Source organism: Dermacentor andersoni, chromosome 2, assembly GCF_023375885.2.
Source record: "Dermacentor andersoni chromosome 2, qqDerAnde1_hic_scaffold, whole genome shotgun sequence".
Taxonomy (NCBI): Eukaryota; Metazoa; Arthropoda; class Arachnida; order Ixodida; family Ixodidae; genus Dermacentor; species Dermacentor andersoni.
Window position 1 is genome coordinate 98125402 of NC_092815.1, and position 19224 is coordinate 98144625.

Sequence of the window (19224 nt, forward strand, 5' to 3'; positions counted from 1 at the left end):
GGTGGCGCGAACATCGAGGCACCCTAGTGTCCCTGTATATGCACATACAGGAACACTAAGGCACCCCCCTAGCATACATTTGCGTCGCAGAGGCTTTCAGGAGTTGGTACTGTTGCCGCAGCTTGGATGAGGCAAGAAACGAATGCTCTTGCACTGCTTTACGATTGTTTACTGATTTGGAAATGACGGCTCAATGTGTACGCGGGTCAATGTGCATGCTGGAACCTATTTTCTCAAATGCTTACCTTTTTTCTGCAGACATAGACTCACTTTTCGAGTGAGTACTAGGAAGTGGAACATATCTGAGAAAGGTCGTCATGTGCTGGAAACGAATTATACTTCGAAATTTGCAAGTTATATAGATATGTTTATCCTTATGTGAGCCAGTTTCAAAGCAGTTTCGACAACTTGTACCAGCGCTTCCTTTCGCCTGGGCATTTCGTCATCGTGATATGGTCTGAAGCAAGATGTGGCACGACCTACCCACAGAAACCTGCCACAATTAGATTTATGTGCATGTTACAGACCCTCAGCAGCCAAAATTATTTTGGAGCTCCAAGCTATGGCATGCCTCATTATTTATTTATTTTATTTATTTATTTATTTGATACTGTCAACCCCGTTCTTGGGGTCATTACAGGGAGGGTGATGTGTCAAGAATACATGATACATAATTTTCTTTCTATGTAACATACAAATTCACTGGTGCTCTTAGTAGTTAACAGCAACAACAAGAAAAGAAAGGAGCAAAGAACAGTAGTTATACAAAGAAAAGTCAACAAAAATGCTCGTAGCAAAAATTTAGTATACATCCTCGCAAAAGAAAGTACGTATTTAACGCATTTTCAAATTCGGCAGAGCCCTCGTTGCTCACAACTGCATTAGGCAATCTGTTCCACATTTCAATCGTGTCAGGAAAAAAAGGAGAAACGAAAAGCATCAGTACTTGTTAGATAAGGTTGAATAGCTCTGCTATTGTTGAGACGATCGCATCTCCTTCCTGGAGGTTGTAGATATAGATCCTTGTTTATTTTTGTTCGCCCATTCATGATTTTAAAAAGTTTAGCCTATGCTTACGTCTGCATTCCTCCAGAGGTTCTAGTTCACAAGATTTTAACAAGGCTGTAACAGACTCCATGCGTCGGTATTTTCCGCATATGAAACGGACTGCCAATCTTTGTATTTTTTCTATTTTTGCTTTCAGGACCTTCTAATGAGGGGACCCTACAACACAAGCGTACTCCGAGACTGGTCGTACAAAAGTTTCGTAGGCTGTTAATTTCACGTCCCGTGTAGTGCATTCCAGATTTTTCTTTAAAAAGTATAGTTTTTGGTTTGCCTTTGAACATATATTATCAATGTGTGAATGCCATTGCAATGTGTGCATAATACTGACTCCTAAGTATTTGATAGAAGCTTCATTATTCAGAGGATGGTTTCCGATGTGGTATATGAAGGAAAGTTCGCTCCTACTTCAGCGAATATGCGTAAATGTTGTTTTGCTATAGTTTATTTCCATGTCCCATTTTAAACACCACTCCTCTAATGCCTGTAAGCGTCTATTCAGATTAATTTGGTCACCTGCGCAACCTATTGGGGAATAAATCAAACAATCATCAGCAAAAAGTTTCATTTTAACAGGCGGTTCAACTAGTGCATCGATATCATTAAGAAACAACAAAAACAGTATCTCGGTACCTTGTAAGCACTTCTAGAAAGAAACGATCGATTAGGTGACTTGTAGATGTCTTATGAATATGACAATGGTCATCATGCTGAGAATACATAGTAGTAGTCAGCAACTAAGGGTATAATAAAAAACGAGTGTGAGTAGCCATAAATAAGGTGGGATACGGGTCTCTGTGCCGCTGCTCCCTGTTCTGGCAGAGGGAGTGTGTGGTGTCAGAGTTCGATAAGGTGCAGTTGCTGTGCACATGCTTTTGCACACAGTAGGAGAGAGGGCATGTGCATTGAGACATCCTAGTGTTCGGGAGGGAGGAACGCTGGGACAGACAAGTGCACGCATGCAGGCATGCACGCCATCATTCTTCTGTGCGCATGTAGGCAAGAGAGGTGCGCCAACCACACTGAACTGTACCCAATGGCTGTCCTTTACGAAGCCCTAGCATGGTGCGGTATCTCAGAGTGTGTGAAGGGCACGTTGTACTCCAATGTAGCACGCACATACGCCACCCACGCACAATGCAGTGGAACTGCATTGCGCGTGGGTGAAGTTACACTGCAAGCCACGCTAAGAACATGGCCGAAACTCGCTAGGCCCGTATTGCCCAAATGCGCAATTCACATCATGCCCACCAAGAGCCACAGGACGTCAAGCAGCGTTTGGAGGACACAGTGGAAGAGTCACCCAACACAGATGTGTGGATGCCGAAACATTTGACAAATGCAAGCGTCTCCTACGTTGCAGGATGGTCAAGCAGACCCAACGGGCATCATGCTAATGGTGCGTGAAACATGATACTACTAAAACACAAATTAAGTGAAAAATAAATATGAAGAATAGATGGACTAGAGACATATAATCAACATTTAATCATTTGTGCGACCATGTACATCAACCTTGTCTTCTTTAGCATCAACAGTGGTTGACACTTCTTTTTTAAGCGCACGGCTAAGGTTGTACTACACTACACATTATTATTTGTTCATATTATAATCTTAGTATTACTTCATTTTTGTTGTATCAGGATCAGCCATCGCCAGCTCAAGACAAGCAATTTCAAGGGTACTATTAAGCGTTATCATTGCAACTTTGTTGGCACACGCTCAAGTCAAGAACTCAAAATAGCTTAAAACCGAGTGTTTCCAATAAGTGTTCAGTTCCTTCCGGCGTGCCCAGTCTGTGACACTTCAATTTTTGCAGCTCTCCCCAATTCACATTATAGCCATAGTACAATATTCATGATATGCAGTGGCAATTCTTCACAGAATACACATGAAACCATGTTGCTCACGTTTTATATTGAATCAAAGAAAAATTAAACGCAATAGAAATTCAAGCGCACAGTTATAATATACCATTTATTTCAAGCTGGCCGTCCTGCACAATGTCAATGCTTCTCCAATCGAGTACGTATATCACAATGCGTCATGCTCTAACACTTGGACACTGGACATCACCGCAACTGAATTTATTTACAAGGGACAGAAAAAAAGAAGTCGAATGTAAAAAAACATGGATTTTTGTTTCTGTAAAAATAAGCAAAGAAAACTATAAACTGTCTCAGGAAAGTGCTATCAGTTGTGGAAATTCATGTACACTAATTGTCATCCTGAGCAGTACTGACTGACCACAGAAGTTTAAGTGGGTAGCTTGCTACTGCTGTTGCTTTTCGTTGGTTTTGGGCTGGCAGCTGGTGTTTCCTCTTGTGATGATGTAGCCTTTTGAGACAGTCTTCTCATCCCAGGCCGGTAAATCTCAATAGATGGTCGATCCTGTTGAAAAATAATAAAGTTACATCCCGGTTAGAGTTTAGCAAATACAGTGTAATGGCACTGTACTTAACCAATTCTAAAGCATATCTGACTGAAAAAAAAAGTTGTCTGCACTTTATATTCGGATACAAAACCAAAACCACATTTGCAGCATTGTCAATGGCCTGCTCCCAGAGCCACTGCCATTGCCACTGTCTGCTCAAGGTGGCAACAGCGCACATTTTTATGTACTTAAGTGGGTGAAAACACACTTTTCATTTCATTACAAAAGCTCAAAAGAAAAGTCACTTTATATTTTGCAGCTAATGGAAACTAAGCTGCATCAGATGTTCATAACGTTTTGGAGACTTCTGTCTGCTACTGGTCAAAGTAGTTGGTGGTGACAGGCCCCCTCCCGGTCACATACTAGTTGTGAAGGCGTTCAACGAATGCAAAATGAATAGCACGAAGAATGACATTTTATGGACCATGAAAAGTGACAATGAGCTTTCTGAGGTTCACAACGCTGCACAACAAAGTGACAATGAGCTTTCCGAGGTTCACGACGATGCACAGCGACTGACTAAATTTCTATGCTGTATAGCTGAATTCTGAAGGGATTACGGTCACTGACCAAGTCTGATGAATAATCTGACGTTTCGGAACCGCATACGGGTTCCTTGTTCACTGAATTGGACATGAAATCGTCGTCACGTGACATAATGAACGTGCGTAAACGGCAGGCGTAGTCCCTGGTGTCCGGTTCATTGTAGCTGGCGTCGATTGAATGATTAGAGATTTAGAGATTAGAGATGTAAGGTACAGGCTGCTAGAATCTCTAATCATTCAATCGACGCCAGCTACAATGAACCGGACACCAGGGACTATGCCTGCCGTTTACGCACGTTCATTACGTCACGTGCTGGCTATATAAGTGACGACAATTTCATGTCCAATTCAGTGAACAAGGAACCCGTACGCGGTTCCGAAACGTTGGATTATTCATCAGACTTGGTCAGTGACCGTAATCCCTTCATTTCCATGCCTGACCAGACGAACTTTCGTCGAACTCTTAATTATGATAGCTAAATTCTGCGTAATTAATTACCCTGCCTGATGACAAAATGTTAACAGGCAAGTTGTAGTCCATAACAAGCACTTCAATCAATCAAGGTTTTTCTCATCACAAAAATTAGGGACAAGCAAACCATGCTACCTTTTGCTTGTTATAAAAAGTGGCCATGCAATACATTTGGATGAGCACTATTTCCCTGCTGTGAGTTTGAACTCATTAAATTTGGGAGCATTAGATTCAGGTGAACATTAACCTGAGCTATTTGATGCTAAAAAATGGATAGAGAGAGCTCATACAGAAAGTACCAGCTTTATTGTGTGCACCTAATGCCACCTTGATTTTACATGGCCGTGCTTTAATAGTATGAACAATATTATAAGCTTCTAGGGGAGTCATGCTGGCTTACCAGCTGTGAGTGTGCATGTTAAAATAATATAATATCTTGATGAAAAGTCAGACATTAACTAGGTCACTGAAGAACACAAACTTTTTTTGAAGAATTTCTACATACGTTTGAATTTCTTCTACGTTTGAAGAATAGAACTACGTACTAGCAAGACTTGAAAATACAAAGGCCTAGTTAGTAAGTCAGAGTCTTGCAATCAATGCGGTACACTGCATGACACAAGAGCGACAACTCCGAATAGCCTCCACCTCAGCTATGACAATGCTACAACACATGGAGATTATTCTGTATGTTTAAACAAGCTGCAAGGCTCTGGTATGAAGGGCACACTAGCATAGTACATCCAATCAAGTATGCGAATTATGCTACAACCTTGGCAACCATGTTCATCAGTGTTTACAAAGAAGAGGGCCAACATAATCAATATAATGACCGATTCTGAGAAAAGAAAAAATTACAGCCAGCTACTACTAACACCGCAGATAAAAGCATTCTTTGGCTATTTAATGATGCAGCTAAACTCAAAAGCCCAAGTAGCCCAGCTGGCTCCACTGTCTTTCACTGTGTCCCTAGCCTCACTCTGTGGGATTACAAATCAAGCTATGTGCACTTCGGTAAGCTACTTGGACCATCTGTCTCGAGGTGTGGTAATGTGCATGTCATTATTCCAGATTTACTGTACAAGTTGCGCATAGGCCAGCCAACTTGCATGCCAAGTGTGATATGGCTTTGAGGGAAAGCTACACCTCAAGCTCACTATACGTCCAAACGCATGCCGATCAACAAACCTACATGAGGAAAGAAGAAAGCACTTAGCATTATAATTTTTTCCCAAACGAAAGTAAAAACCATACAGACCAATTGCAATTTTGCGGGCATTCGTCCTCAGAGAAGGCGCCAAACTGTGGCGATGCATTAGCACTGCCATTACCAACTTCGTTTATCTGCGCCTTGGTGACGGCTTCTCCACAATGCATGGTGGCTTTCTGAACCACATGACTGTGCTCAGCAAAATTGGAGTGTGGGTAGTGCACGGAAGGCAAACATGCAACTCTGCTCTCTCTGAGAGCACATGCCGCAATTATAGTCTCTTCTAGCTAAGAGGGAACAGACCAAGGTGAAGAAGACACAGCAGCAGCCAAAGAGCAGGTTACTGAAAATTCCGTGGCTTTACACTCCTGTTCGCAAATAGTAAGCAGGTACATAACCGTTGTCTTGTGCACTAAACTGTCATTAAAATCTGGGGCAATGTTGAACTTGGAAGTTAACAAAATTTTATGTTGAATTCCAATGGCGGAGTCGGAGCAGCCGACGGACTCCGCGAGCGAGCACTCGACTCTGGCGCAGAGCAATGCCTCCAGGTCCCCGAGTGGAACACAACCTGCGCCGCTGGAGCAAGGCGGAGGCGGAAGTTCTATCCCCAAGTTACCCAGGATACCTTGCGTGTTGTCATTTCCTTCCGCTGTTTGCTCCCAGCACCGCCGCACCGGTCACTTGTCTCTTCAGCGCCGTTCACCTGTTGTTTTTGTAAAAGTGCAGAATGGATATCTCGGCAAGCGTGCAGCAGCTTTTGCTTCCTCGCGAGTCGTGACCGGTGGCGCCTCCCAGCAGACAAACGTGGTAAAGGAAATACGTCACGCAGAGTTCCGGTCCACTCCGCCGATTTTGGCGGAGCATCTTTTTCTGCTCCACGGACCGACTCCCGCTCTGAATCCCCTCCGACTCTCTCATTGGAACACCTTACTCCTGCCCTCACTCTGCCATTGGAACAAACTTGCTCCGAAACGAGCAGAAAAACTCGCTCCGACTCCGCCATTGGAATTCAACATAATATGCCTAAGTTCCACTGTATCAATGAGTTTAGACATTCGTGCCATATTTGCTCAGAAATACCTAAATGCCCATGTGGGCATAATATTCTGGTAATACATACAATGCACGAGCATCAAGCGCCCACTCTGGTTGTAAGCAGCAAGAAATTAAATTAAATTATGAGGTTTTCCTTGCCAAAAGTGGCAAGCAGAAAAGTTATGCACTTTTCTAGCTGTCTTTCATGGGTCCTACTCATGACATTTGCCAAGTGCATATGCATTGCACAATAAATTTTTTTACATAATACTGCAATAAAAAGTCACTTTGCGAAATTGAGAAATATAATGCTCAGTATTCAAATACAAACATTCAAAGAAGATTAAGATTATTCCATTAAAGGGCCTCAGAAACGGCTTGGACAAATTTTGTAGACATGTAGGGTACAGCTAAAGTTAATCATTCGCACCACAATTTGTGTGAAGCATCTCATATTAAGTGAGCTACGGACGATTACAAGTTACCCTCCTCCATAGCCATGTGTTTTCTCCTCAACTCGCTCGCCAAGTAATCGGGGCTAAGCTCTGCCTGCACTGGCTCTGCGTCATGATGGCACATTGTGTCGCCTACTTCCGATTCTCTGGGAGCGAGCACACGAAGCCTCTCCAATCTCTCCGGCAGCTGCTTGGAAGTCGACCCCAAGCGAGAGCTGTCGAAGCAGCATGCGTTGCGGCGCCGAACGTGTCTGGTATTCCAGTAACCACAGGCGAGCTGGGCATTTCGACGGATGGCTGGAGGCATAAACTCAAGATGATGAAGGAACTTTAGCATAGACGTACATGAGCGGCCTGATCAGTCTGCACACTCCAGCCGCATGTTGGCGCAGGGCTTAACCAGCCAAACAAAGCGCTAATATTGCTCTAACCGAGTGCAAAACATTTTAAACATTTATAAAAACGTATTGATTACACTCCTGTGAAAAATTTACACCAGCAGCAAAGAATACATTTGGTTACTGCTACTGTGTGTGGTTGAGCTCTATACCACCAGTTGGCTGCACCGTATAGACCATTCACATTTGCGCTTCTGCTCATCCCGTGAAACGGCACGGTCAAACGGCCAGGCCCTGTCCCCTTGCACTTGCATTTACACGAATACCGGACTCACGAAACACTACTGCCGTAGTAACCATCCGGTGTAAAGCGATGACCGCAAACGCACAAATCCTGGCGCCGATTGGATAGCGGCAGTCCGATACGCTGCAGCCAGTTTGCTCATATGCCGCCTTGCAGAGGTACACGATGTCACAGCTTGACATATTGCCAGTCACTACATTTGCAGCCCACAACGCAACAAAGTCGAATCATGATGCTCATGAAAAGGCTGAGACTGACTCTGACTGCGGAGCTGTCGTCAAAATGGAGCATGTTGTAACACAAGCAATAGACGCTTGCTGCATGCCGGAAGTGCTTGTGCTTGGAAATTGTTCTTGTTACTTTCTTTTTACAGAAACAAACTAACTAACATTCCAACTATTACAAACAACATTTGTTCACCATAAAGTTGGAAAAATTACTGATGACGTGCCCTGGGCAGCCAATCAGATAGCTCGCCCTACTAACGTCACTGGGGTCAATGAGGTCAAATGGTAGGGACCGCTTAAAATTCAGCCGAGCGATGTGCTGCGATCGGCAGTGATGTACATTTTTAAAACCTTATAATAAATTCCAAACTTTACGCAGAGCACTTAGATGCATCAATTAATGATCAGAAGGACCTACTGTAACGCCTCGGCACATTTGTACAATATCGTCAAAATCGTTTCAGGGTCCCTTTAAGCTTAACCCATTGGCTACAAAAGTTGGCAATTTGCTAGGCTGGTATGGTTGGTCTAAAAATACTTTATGGATGGCGTGACAAGCAACATATGATATACTTGATCAAAAATGTTGTCAAGAGATGGCACTACTTGTTCGCGACAGCAGTAGTTAGATATTTTATATTGTGAGCATTATATTGCTCACAATATAATGCTCACATGCTTATATTGTTGCGAGACAGCTGTTAAGCCTCAACGGTTTATTGCGCAGGTCGCGCGCTGAAGACGATGACGCTGGCCCTGATGATGAATATATACAGATGAAGAAGATGAAGGGGTAATATAATGCTCACAATATATTTAGTATTTAGTATATAGAGTAAATTGTGTAGCACTTGTAAGCAGCAATAATAATTGATACGTAGAGCCCCACAGCATGCATATTATATGGTAGCCAATGGGTTAAACAGAGCTTTGACTGTTTTCAGCAGAAAGATTGACATATTTGCATGTTCCTCCTGTCTGTGTTCTTTTATGTCATGGAAGTTCCAGCAACACTGATTTTTTCTAAAGATGGCTAACATAATTCTATAACAGCATTGCCAGGCTGGCACTGTGAAGGCTTTAATCAGCATTGAATTCAGTGCCAACAGGTGATGATACACAACAGCTGCTTGACTCAATAAAATGTGAATCACAACCAACATTCTTGAGCTGCACGAAAAACTGCTCAGGAACAGACAACTACAGTAAAACCTCGTTAATTGGACCCTTGTTAATTAGGAAAATCGGATCATTCGGACTCGTCCTCTGGTCCCAGCAGACATATGCATTATTCAATGCAATCAAACTCTCGTTAATTCGGACGTCTTTGGCTGCACATTGGTTGATTAGGACCACTTTTGGAGCTCAGCAAGCGAGGAGCACCGCAAATTTGCAAAGCAAAAGAGCAAAAACAGCAATAGCGTACAATCGAAACGAAGCAGTGGAGTTCACATCGCAATAGTCAGCAGAAATCGTATGTTAACGACAGCAGTGGAGGTACGCTTCGTGCCTATTTGTGCCTTCAACGCCTTTATGCTTGCACTAACCGCCACGCATAACACATGCCTAACGCATGCACGTAACACTGGGCCTGTGCTTTGATAATTGCATAATCGTTATCCATGATTGTGTCGATAGTGGCCACGGTTTCTTCCACAGCAGTTGCGGAAAACAGTAGTTTCGTTTTGACTCACTACACACATCGGCCGCGTACCTAAAGAAACTGTGTAGTTGCCATCCATGATCGTGTCAATAGCAATTGCGGCTTCGTCTGCAGTTGTTGTAGCGAATGGTAGTTTCATTCTGACATGGTGCATGAGCCAGTCACGTGCCTTCAGCACTGCAATGTCGCCATTCGTAATTGCATCAATAGCAGCCACAGTTTCTTTCGATGCAGTTGCAAAAAACAGTAGTTTCGTTTTGACTCGATGCAAAGCTGTCGAGGATGAAGAGCACCAGCTACATCGCCATGGACAGACGATCTGTTGGCGATCAGCTCAATGGCGAGAAAATAATCAGGATGCGTGTGCCGTGGCTGTGCTGTGAAGGAAGTTACGAGGCCTCGATCGCAGCTGCGAGAGCGAACGAGTCATAGCATGACGAGAATTGCAGATTTTGCACTGCTTTTAGGCAGAACAGAAAAAGGGTTTGCTCATTCATTCGCTAAATAAAAGTGTGTTGATGTAGTAAGCACTTGCTTATGGTTTTCTGGATACTCTCGATGATTCGACATTCGGTTAATTTAGTCATTTTTTTCAGTCCCATGAAATCCAAATGAACAAGGTTTTACTAAACTACATATTGAATGAAACCTGAACATAAAAGAGCCTACAGAGCTATGCAGGTCATTACATAAGTGAAATTTGTCGAAAGCTGGTTTGACTTAGTCAGCAGAGGTTAGCAGGCAGCCTATAAAAACAGTGAAGCCAGGATACCAGTCCAATGCACTGAAATGCATTTTTATGCATAACTGCACATAATATTACATTAGTTATGCCAAAACTGTTTTCTTACATTTCCTTCTATACTGTCAAATGAACACATGTAAACTACAACCAATGACTTTCAGTGCAAGGAACATCAACTAAGGTAAGTTAGGCCCACTTCTCTATGAGCATAAAGACACACCTTGTAGAAATGGCATGTGGAAGTAGCATTCAAGAACCAAATGAGAAGTCTCAATTAACATTTAAAGCACTCATGTCTTGTCATAAGCATACACATCTAACACAAGAGTGCAGCAAAAACATCCACTGTAGCCAAAAAGAAAGAAGAAACAAAAAAAGAGAAAGCACTGTACATGACAGTTCTACTAGTGTGTAGTACAGTCGAACATGGATATATAGAACCCACAAATAACAAGTTATTCTGTAGAATGAACAGCTGTAAAATCCCCTTGAAAATTTTTGCATAATATTTTTATTTTATATATTGAATTACCTATATGTATAACTTTTTGGTGATCCCCTTCAGATTCTATATATCCAGGTTTGACTGTACTATGCCTTTCTCACCTCCCTGCTGAACTTCTTATGTGAGATGAGCTTAAACGCTTCACTTCAGATCATGTGGGGTGTGAATGAGAATGTGCAAAATGTGTTTGTGCAAGAACATTTTGTGTGAACACATTACTCCTATGAGTAGTGCACGTACACTACCATACTGTGTACTCAGCAACACTGTACTACTGTGCACTCGCCAGCAATCTACCTCTCTACTCGTTGCAGCAACCCAGTGGCTATGGCACTGCGCTGCTAAGCTCGAGGTTGCGCACTCGATACCAGCCACAGCGGCTGCATTTGGATAGGTGCAAGTCACAAAAACACTCGCATACTTACGTTTAGGTGCACATTAACCACCTCCAGGTGGTCAAAATTAATTTGCAGTCCCCTCCTACGACGTGCCTCATAATTACATGGCGATTTTGGCACATAAAACGCCAGTAACAATTTTTTTTTAATCTACCTCTCCTTTTCCCAGTCTCATGCCCTTCACCTTTCCCATTTTCCAGGAGTAGAAGGACACGTTCTTCTGGCCGTCCTCCCCACTTTTCTCGTCATTAAGAACTCCTCCTTTCCCTTCCTAAGGTACTGACTAGAGAAGATCACAAAGTCTTTATGGGCGCTGCTTTAACTGAATGGTCTTCAGGCTGTTCCCAGTCGGACAGCCATGCAAGAAAGCCTACCTTGTTGCGTATCCTCCTCTCTGCTCGAGGGTCTTTAGCTCGGGACTGCGAGGACTCCTCGGGTGCCAATGGTCGCTCGCGATCCTTCTCTGAACTGGTGTTCTTGCCCTCGGCTGGAGTGCTTGTGGTGGACGTGGCACCCCGAGAGCTTTCAACAACAGATCGCTCGTCATCTGTGGCTGGAGTCGTTGCCGATGCTTTCGGGGTGCTTGTTTCCTGGCCTCTCCCGTCAGAACCTGTTGATCCACGCCTGCTGTGAAGGAGGCACCATATCACCAATAAATCAAAGCAATCACAAATGTTGCAGTGCCTTCAATGCATGTTTAATCTGCTTTTCCAAAACAACCCATAAATGTTTGCATGTCGTCAGTGTCATTACTTATTACAGTAGAACCTTGATATATCAAACAGCGCGGTGGTCGCGAAATAATTCGATATAGCCAGAATTCCATAAATCAAATCACGTAAAAAATGCGTCAGAAGCTTCTGCAAATCAATCAATGAACCAAGGGTGCAATCGAGGATCACTGTTCGGAGTGCGCATTCAGTTGCGCCGCGTGCAATTGGCCTAGGCCGCACCGACTTCCGTCAGCCAGGAGCACGCAGTCGATTGCACCATGTATGCCGTACCTATTTTGTTAGCCGTGCGAAGTCGGCGCGGTCTAGGCCAATCATGGATGGCGCAACCGAATGCGCGCTCCGAGCAACGATCCCTGATTGTGCTTCAATCGTGGTGCAGTAAATACTCACTTGAAGCTTCAGACAAAGCATTTATTTATTTGGCTGTAAGTACTGCAGCAGTGTAGCCTGCTTCTTACTGGCAGCCGCGTGCTTAAACACAGAGTCCTCAACATAGTCTAAAAGATCCACAAGCGATAGGCCGATGGCGTAGAAGGGCCCAAGCAGCTACAGCCTCAGTTGTAGTCGGAAGTGGGGCAACATCAGCGCTTGCGGGATCAACCTCGGCAGTGCCTTCGTTTGGTCGCTGCTACTGCTGCGATCTCCATGTCCGTCAGTCGAAGCATTTTGAAACACTGTCAATAACAAAGTATTAAGGGGGGTCTGCCAAGGCGTCTATGAGTGAGCCCAGTGAGTGCACGCTGTCGCACGTCTTTGCGGATGCAAACCGCCAGTTCTCGTGAGGCGCAGCAGGCGCAGAGCGTGGCACCGAGGAGGAGTCAGTGCGGCAAATGCAATGCATCGTTGACATTGTTGAACTAGCCAAGCTGCCTCATGTGTACACAACTACATTCAAAAAGCACCCTTCGCGCGATCGATGTATGCAGCTATAGTATGCAGCATCCGGAAACGCCCATCTCGCCCGTCAACAGGCGTGATGGACAGCTCACTGCCTGTCAACAGAGCGCACATGGTCTAGGGTGGGGGAGTTTGATATATCCATTTTATGTCCGACCCCGTTCGAAATAAAAAATTAAAAATGCATGTGATTTTCCAGGTGATACAGAAAGTGTTCAATATACACAATAATTCGATATATCCGTGTTCAGTATATAGAGATTTGACTGTATTTACATAAACATTGTAAGTGCAACAAGCCTACAGAAGAATTGTTGTAGTCAAGAGTTCGACAAAAGTTTATCTGGTCAGGTAACATGATGATGATGAAATTGCGGTCACTGACCAAGTCAAGGTAAAACTAACTCAACACACCCAAAACATCTCTGTGTTATTTTCACCTTGACTTGGTCAGTGACCGCAATTTCTTCATCAGAAGTACTGTTGCTTTCATGCACAACTCAGCAGCTTAAGCTGTCTTGTGCATTACCACAGGAAAAAATAACTTATACCCTGGAACCTGGTTATAACAAATTCACATCCAACACAAAACTACCTTAGCTATAGCTGATATTAGTTACAGACTGATATTGGCAAGAAAAATATTTGGTTTGGTTTGTTATATATCTGATAATTCACTATATTCATGTTTATTATATCAAGGTTAGACTCTTATAATGTAAAAGGAAGCAAGAGACCCCGACCTTCACAATAGTCATACACAACATAAAAGAACTTACTGTTTTGCAAACCTGTTTCTCATCTGGATTTGAAACAAACTAAGAAAGCAAACTGAGATGTTCGCTATAGCATAATTTGTAACCAGCTTTTAGATGAAGTTTGCGGTTTTGGGCAGTTGTAAGCCTACGAATGAATAGGGCCAAGCAGTCACTATGGCATCAACAGTAAATAGGCAGAAAGGTACCACAAAAGCACTTAACCGTTTAGGCACTTTATTATTCCCACCAAGAGTGACCTTATTTTGCTTCTTTTCTATGGCACATTTTCAACCTTCCCTTTTTCCTAGAAACTTAAGTGTTTTTAACTAATTTACTTCCTACTTTCTGCATGCAAACCTAATTTATCTCTTCACTAAGCAATATATATTAATTAGTGATTGCTACAAGCAGTACAGTCAGAAGCAAGAAAAATGGTTTATTTTACAGTGCCTCAAAATCAACTACTCTGCAAAGCAGAGAACGGTACCAAGGAAAATTTTTCTCCCATTCTTTAACTGCTAAGGCAAGTGACAAAGTGCGTAAAATTTCATGAACCACAGAATGGCGCACAGAGCTATGCCACCGAGCTTGCACCAGACACTGGTTTTCTTTCAAAACACCATGTGATGTTTGAAAGAGTGCGATTTCAAAAATGCATGTTTAAGCGCTGGAAAAGCGCTGGTGTCTATGCAGTAGAAGAAAAACTAAGTGGCTGCACTCCATTTGTCCTGAATACTTCGATAACGAGAATATTGCTGTGGACGCGCTGAGCTCCTCCAAAGCAAAGATTACCACCATTGTGTTGACAAACTGGGCTCGTCCAAAGCACTTAAGTGTTAATTATCTCTCGCAGTGTAGAGCACAATTGTTGAATAAGCTTGGCTGATGTTATACTGTAATGTCCCTGCAAAAAGCACTTTGCACCAGTGGTGAGTTCTGAACAATTTTTTGGCGTGCACATTTATCCGCCCAAGCTGCTGCAAATTTTTAAACACTTATGTATACAAAACCATGGTATTGTGGCACGGCTCTGAATTTTTGAACTGCAGTTCAACTACATCAAATACTTACTTTCGACGTGTGGCAGTGATCAGTAGCCTGAAAGTTGAAAAGTCACCTGCTATACAACAGCAGCAAATTGTTGCTCTCCTAGCTAGGGTTAGTATACATTACACTCCCTTCAAGATAAAGATCTGTTAGGCCAAATAATCTGATAAGCGATACAGCTTCGGAATATTTGTGCAACTTTAATAAGTTAGAAGGCTGATACATAAAAGCTTGGCTGTTGCAATACTATATCTTCTAGGCTTATGCCGGGCAACTGAAATTATTCTAAACAGTTGCACAACTATGAACCAGAGACACAAAGATGGCCAAGCCCACAATTACGAATGCCAATTCTCTAAATACCATTATTGATTAGGAGCTGTTCTAGTGCAATCTAATAAAACCAACATTCTAACATGTGTGCTCGTGTCCGACTTCTGACCAGCAACTCTGGCAACGTCACCTTTTAAAAATACAGACAGGCAACCATGATGGTGCCATCTTCAGAACATATTGTATATCCAAACAGACCAACCTATTGGAGGATGCAGGCTGTTCGGCCTTGTGTTTGCTGTACTCTTTGGCACCCTGGTAGTCCTTGCTGGGCCTGGGCAACTTGGGTCGATCCCAGTCCTTGCGTGCGCTGCTGCCGCCACCTGTCGAGCTACGCACCGGTGGGGCCTTAGAATGGCTGCCACCTGTTCCTGCACTTGATTTCGGAACTACACCTGTTCCTGAGTCCTTCAACGTTGTCGTAGCTGGTGGCTCATGCTCTCGCACAGGGTTCCTCAGCACCTAAGCAAGTTTCAAAACAATCATGTTTCTTTTTCATTTTGCACTGTACCGTGCACACATGCATTTGGCTTTTATTTCCAATTATTTTACTGATTAGGCCACGTCATTAAAAAGACATTGCGAATGTTATAAGCAAAAGCTGTTGCTACTCCTGTCAGCATTCAATTTAGAAACTATGCCTGTATCTGTGTATTTCAGGGCCAAAAGACACAGGTGCCTTATGTTCCCATGTTAGGTTCAACAGCACCAACACAGGCCTCAAAACATCAGGATATTTTCTATACACTATGTTACATTGACAAATATGCTTGGTTATCAATTCTGGTTGATTCACTGTTGTCATATGACCACATCAGTAAGAACCATGTATAAGTCTATGAGCATAAGCCTTCCTGCACATGCTGCTCCCATGAGACAGACAGACGCTCAACCTAACTGTGCTGGCCCCAGTACCCACTCCAGGTGCAACATAAAGATTATGCCTGAGCACACTGCCGCAGTCCGCCAGCACACAGTGTCTCCTCCAGCTTGGAGTATACAACACCTTCACAGAGCACACAAGACTGCACAGATACACCGTCTTTCTTGCACCAAACACGATCATTACATTCTTAACCATCTTAACATCAACTCTACAGGTGACATCCACCCCACTGCTCCCCTCCCAACTGGAGTCTGCAGTCGGCTGGTCATCAAACCCATGGCCAAGGATACGCTATCCGGCCGCCAAGATAGGCGTTGCCAACTGAAGGCACAAGCCTTACACGTCACCTACTCCGCCGACGAACATGCCATGCACGTGGAAGCGGCGAAATGCGACTCTAACACATATGTAGCCTGCATAGCGACGCCAACCACCACTCTTATCGGCGCCGCTACAGTGCGCACACACTCCTCCACCGCTGCCGAAGAGGTCGCGATCGCACTAGCCATCGCGGATCCCAGCACACGCACGGTTCTCAGCGACTCTAAACAACCATCCAAAATTTCTAAAGAAACTCACTTTCTCTCCCCCACCACTCACATCCTCCACGGTTGTGCTCTCAACAGAACTGTACGCTTAGTGTCGGTACCTGCTCATGTGGGGAACTCTGGAAACGAAGGGGTCGACCGTTTAGCCAGAGGCCTACCTAACTAACTGGGAGGCCGGCCCCTCGAACCCGGATGCTCTTGCAGAAGCCCCCAAATCCTATGCTGACATTACTAACGTCTGCAAGGAGTCGAGACGCATGTACCCACCCCGACCTCGACCGAGCGCAAGCCACCATGCTTCGCAGACTGCAGACCAATTCCATTCTCAGTCATTCTAGGCTTTATTTAATCACTGGCGGGGATTACGACCCCGTCTGTACTAAGTGCGACCATGGAGTGTTCGTCACTCGGGCACACATTCTCTGGGGATGCGAGGGTAACCCTCCACCACAATCATTACTGCCAGCTCCCTCCGAGGAGGGTTGGAACCAGCTGCTGACGAGCGCAAACAAGAAAACACAACTGGCACTCGTCTCGTGGGCCCAAGACAACGCCCCCACCTGAGAGCCACACTAGGCCTACCTGCCCTAACTTCCAACCCAGCAGTAGCAAATAAAGTTGTTTCTCTCTCTCTTGCCAACAGGCTGTATTACAACATCAGAAAAGCATTTGACAGCTAAACCAGTCCATTCTGTCCTTCTGTTGCTTCCACAGCATCAGTGACCCAATTTTATAGTGCAGGAACCAGGCTCCTGCACTTACAAATTCAATAGTACACCAACCAAAAATAGTAGTACACCAACCAAAAAAATAAGGCAGCAATTAGAAGTACATGGAAAGTTGTTGAACAGATTCGACCTTGACAATTTACCAATAGACAATCCAATGATGCAGAGCACAAAAGAACAACCAGGGAACTTGTCAATTAGCCAATGTTCTATCCCCGTTCTCATATGTATGTGTTTTAAGGTACATTTTTTCTTTATGATGTTCATATGCACTCTGTTCCAGAGCTCGTAAAAATAACGAGAGCTTCATTCAAACAGGCAAGAGTGTTAGCCAAGAGCACAGTGCTACAAAAATTACTGCGTGGTAATGCAGTGTCTGAAGTTTTACATGCCAGAACAGCATCTAGATTTTCAAAGATACTGCAGTAAAGGCCTCCTATTCTGTGCTGCTTGAAGCCCGTATCGGCTGTACTTCCCAGTCTAGAAATCGTAATTTGTCTGGAGACAGTAACTGCATAACAGTTCTGGAGAAGCATGAAGACTAAAGAGAGTAAAGGAAGGATGCAAGGTGTGGTGAGCACACTGTGAACATGCAAAAATCAGTACTGTTCACACGAGGAAGGCTTGGTGTCTTGGTGGGAGGCTTGATGTCTACAGACAGAGAAGCGTTATGCAAGAACAGACCAAAGCTCCCTCCACAGTTCCTTTGTTCCATTGTGTGGTGTGGAGCTGAGAAAAGCGTTGACTTTACGAGATTGTTCACATTATCAGGCACCTAATCTGAATATCACAAAACAACAGGGTACCAGCAGCAATGTCGGTAAAAAAAAAATATTTCTAGCTCGTTCGCAGAGGGTTTGCATCATGTGTGAAAACATTCATCTCTTGGCTACAAATTTTATGTCCCACTGTCAAATCACAAAGCATGAAATTCTCGCTACATAGAAATGCACAATTTGCTCTCCTTGCTGTGGATATCCCTTTAACCTTTTCAGAGATGATGCACCCCTAGCGTTGTAATTCGTTATTTTTTTTCTCAGATATTTTAAAACAAACACAACAGTTTATTTTGGGTTATGCAGAAATGAAGAAATGACACAGATAATGGCAAATGCTTTCTTGGTGTGGTCCTCACATTCCTACCTAACAAAAGGAATGTCAAAAGGAACCTGGCGGGATAGAAACATGGAAACATACAGGTACGTCAGTGACGCTGAAAGCGTCAAGAGAGGCAGTGGATAAGACAATGGCAAGCACCAGAAAAATTGACAAGGTAGGGAACAAGAAGCAAGCAAGAGGAACAATGAATTTAGAAAGCATTGCTGTCTTGCTGAGTTAGCAGATGCACATACGTATGTGCACAGTGATGACTGTAAGTGAGAACAGAGAGAGTGGCGAGAATGAGAGCTTTGATCTACATAATTAATATATACATATTGCGTAATTATCCTTGTAATGGAATATAAAATTTAAGTAGACCCTTAAACACCTTAAAAATTATGGCAACAATACATGCCTGACACTATGCATACAAGGTAGCGTTGCTTTTTCCTACACATAGGTTACTAATTATGGTAGCGCTTGATTTCATCATGTCCTGAATTACTCCATCATGACCACTTCCCTCTTTCTGTTCGATATTATATTTAATCACTGAGTCAATCATGTGTTGTAGGCACACATTATAAGTATAATAGTACCCTCTGATTTATCATCACAGTATGTTGCTACAAGCCATTATTGTGCCTTTCAATATCTCACTCTTGTGTCAAATAAGAAAATTTTTATTAGCTTTTCAAATAGCACAACAGAGAAATAGTGTTTCGCAACATTCCTGTCCTTGCTTTAACATTTTACCCAAGTCAAGCTACAAGCGTCACAGCTGCACACTGTA

The 19224-nt window shown here is 43.5% G+C and overlaps 1 protein-coding gene across 5 annotated transcripts in view; it reads right to left on the reverse strand.

Annotated features, from left to right (window-relative positions):
• Positions 1–2530: 2530 nt before the first annotated feature.
• The window catches only part of LOC126541578 (uncharacterized), a 32943-nt gene continuing 16249 nt past the window's right edge, over positions 2531–19224 (reverse strand). For 4 of the 5 annotated variants that reach the window (XM_050188400.3, XM_072286480.1, XM_072286482.1 and 1 more), the window contains 3 exons: positions 15371–15630; positions 11774–12026; positions 2531–3456 (listed from right to left, as the gene is read on the reverse strand). In XM_050188400.3, coding sequence (XP_050044357.1) covers positions 3322–3456; positions 11774–12026; positions 15371–15630 — 648 coding nt within the window. In that variant the 3' untranslated portion in view covers positions 2531–3321. The remainder of the gene's footprint in view (positions 3457–11773; positions 12027–15370; positions 15631–19224) is intronic. The other variant, XM_072286481.1, reaches the window with a different exon arrangement.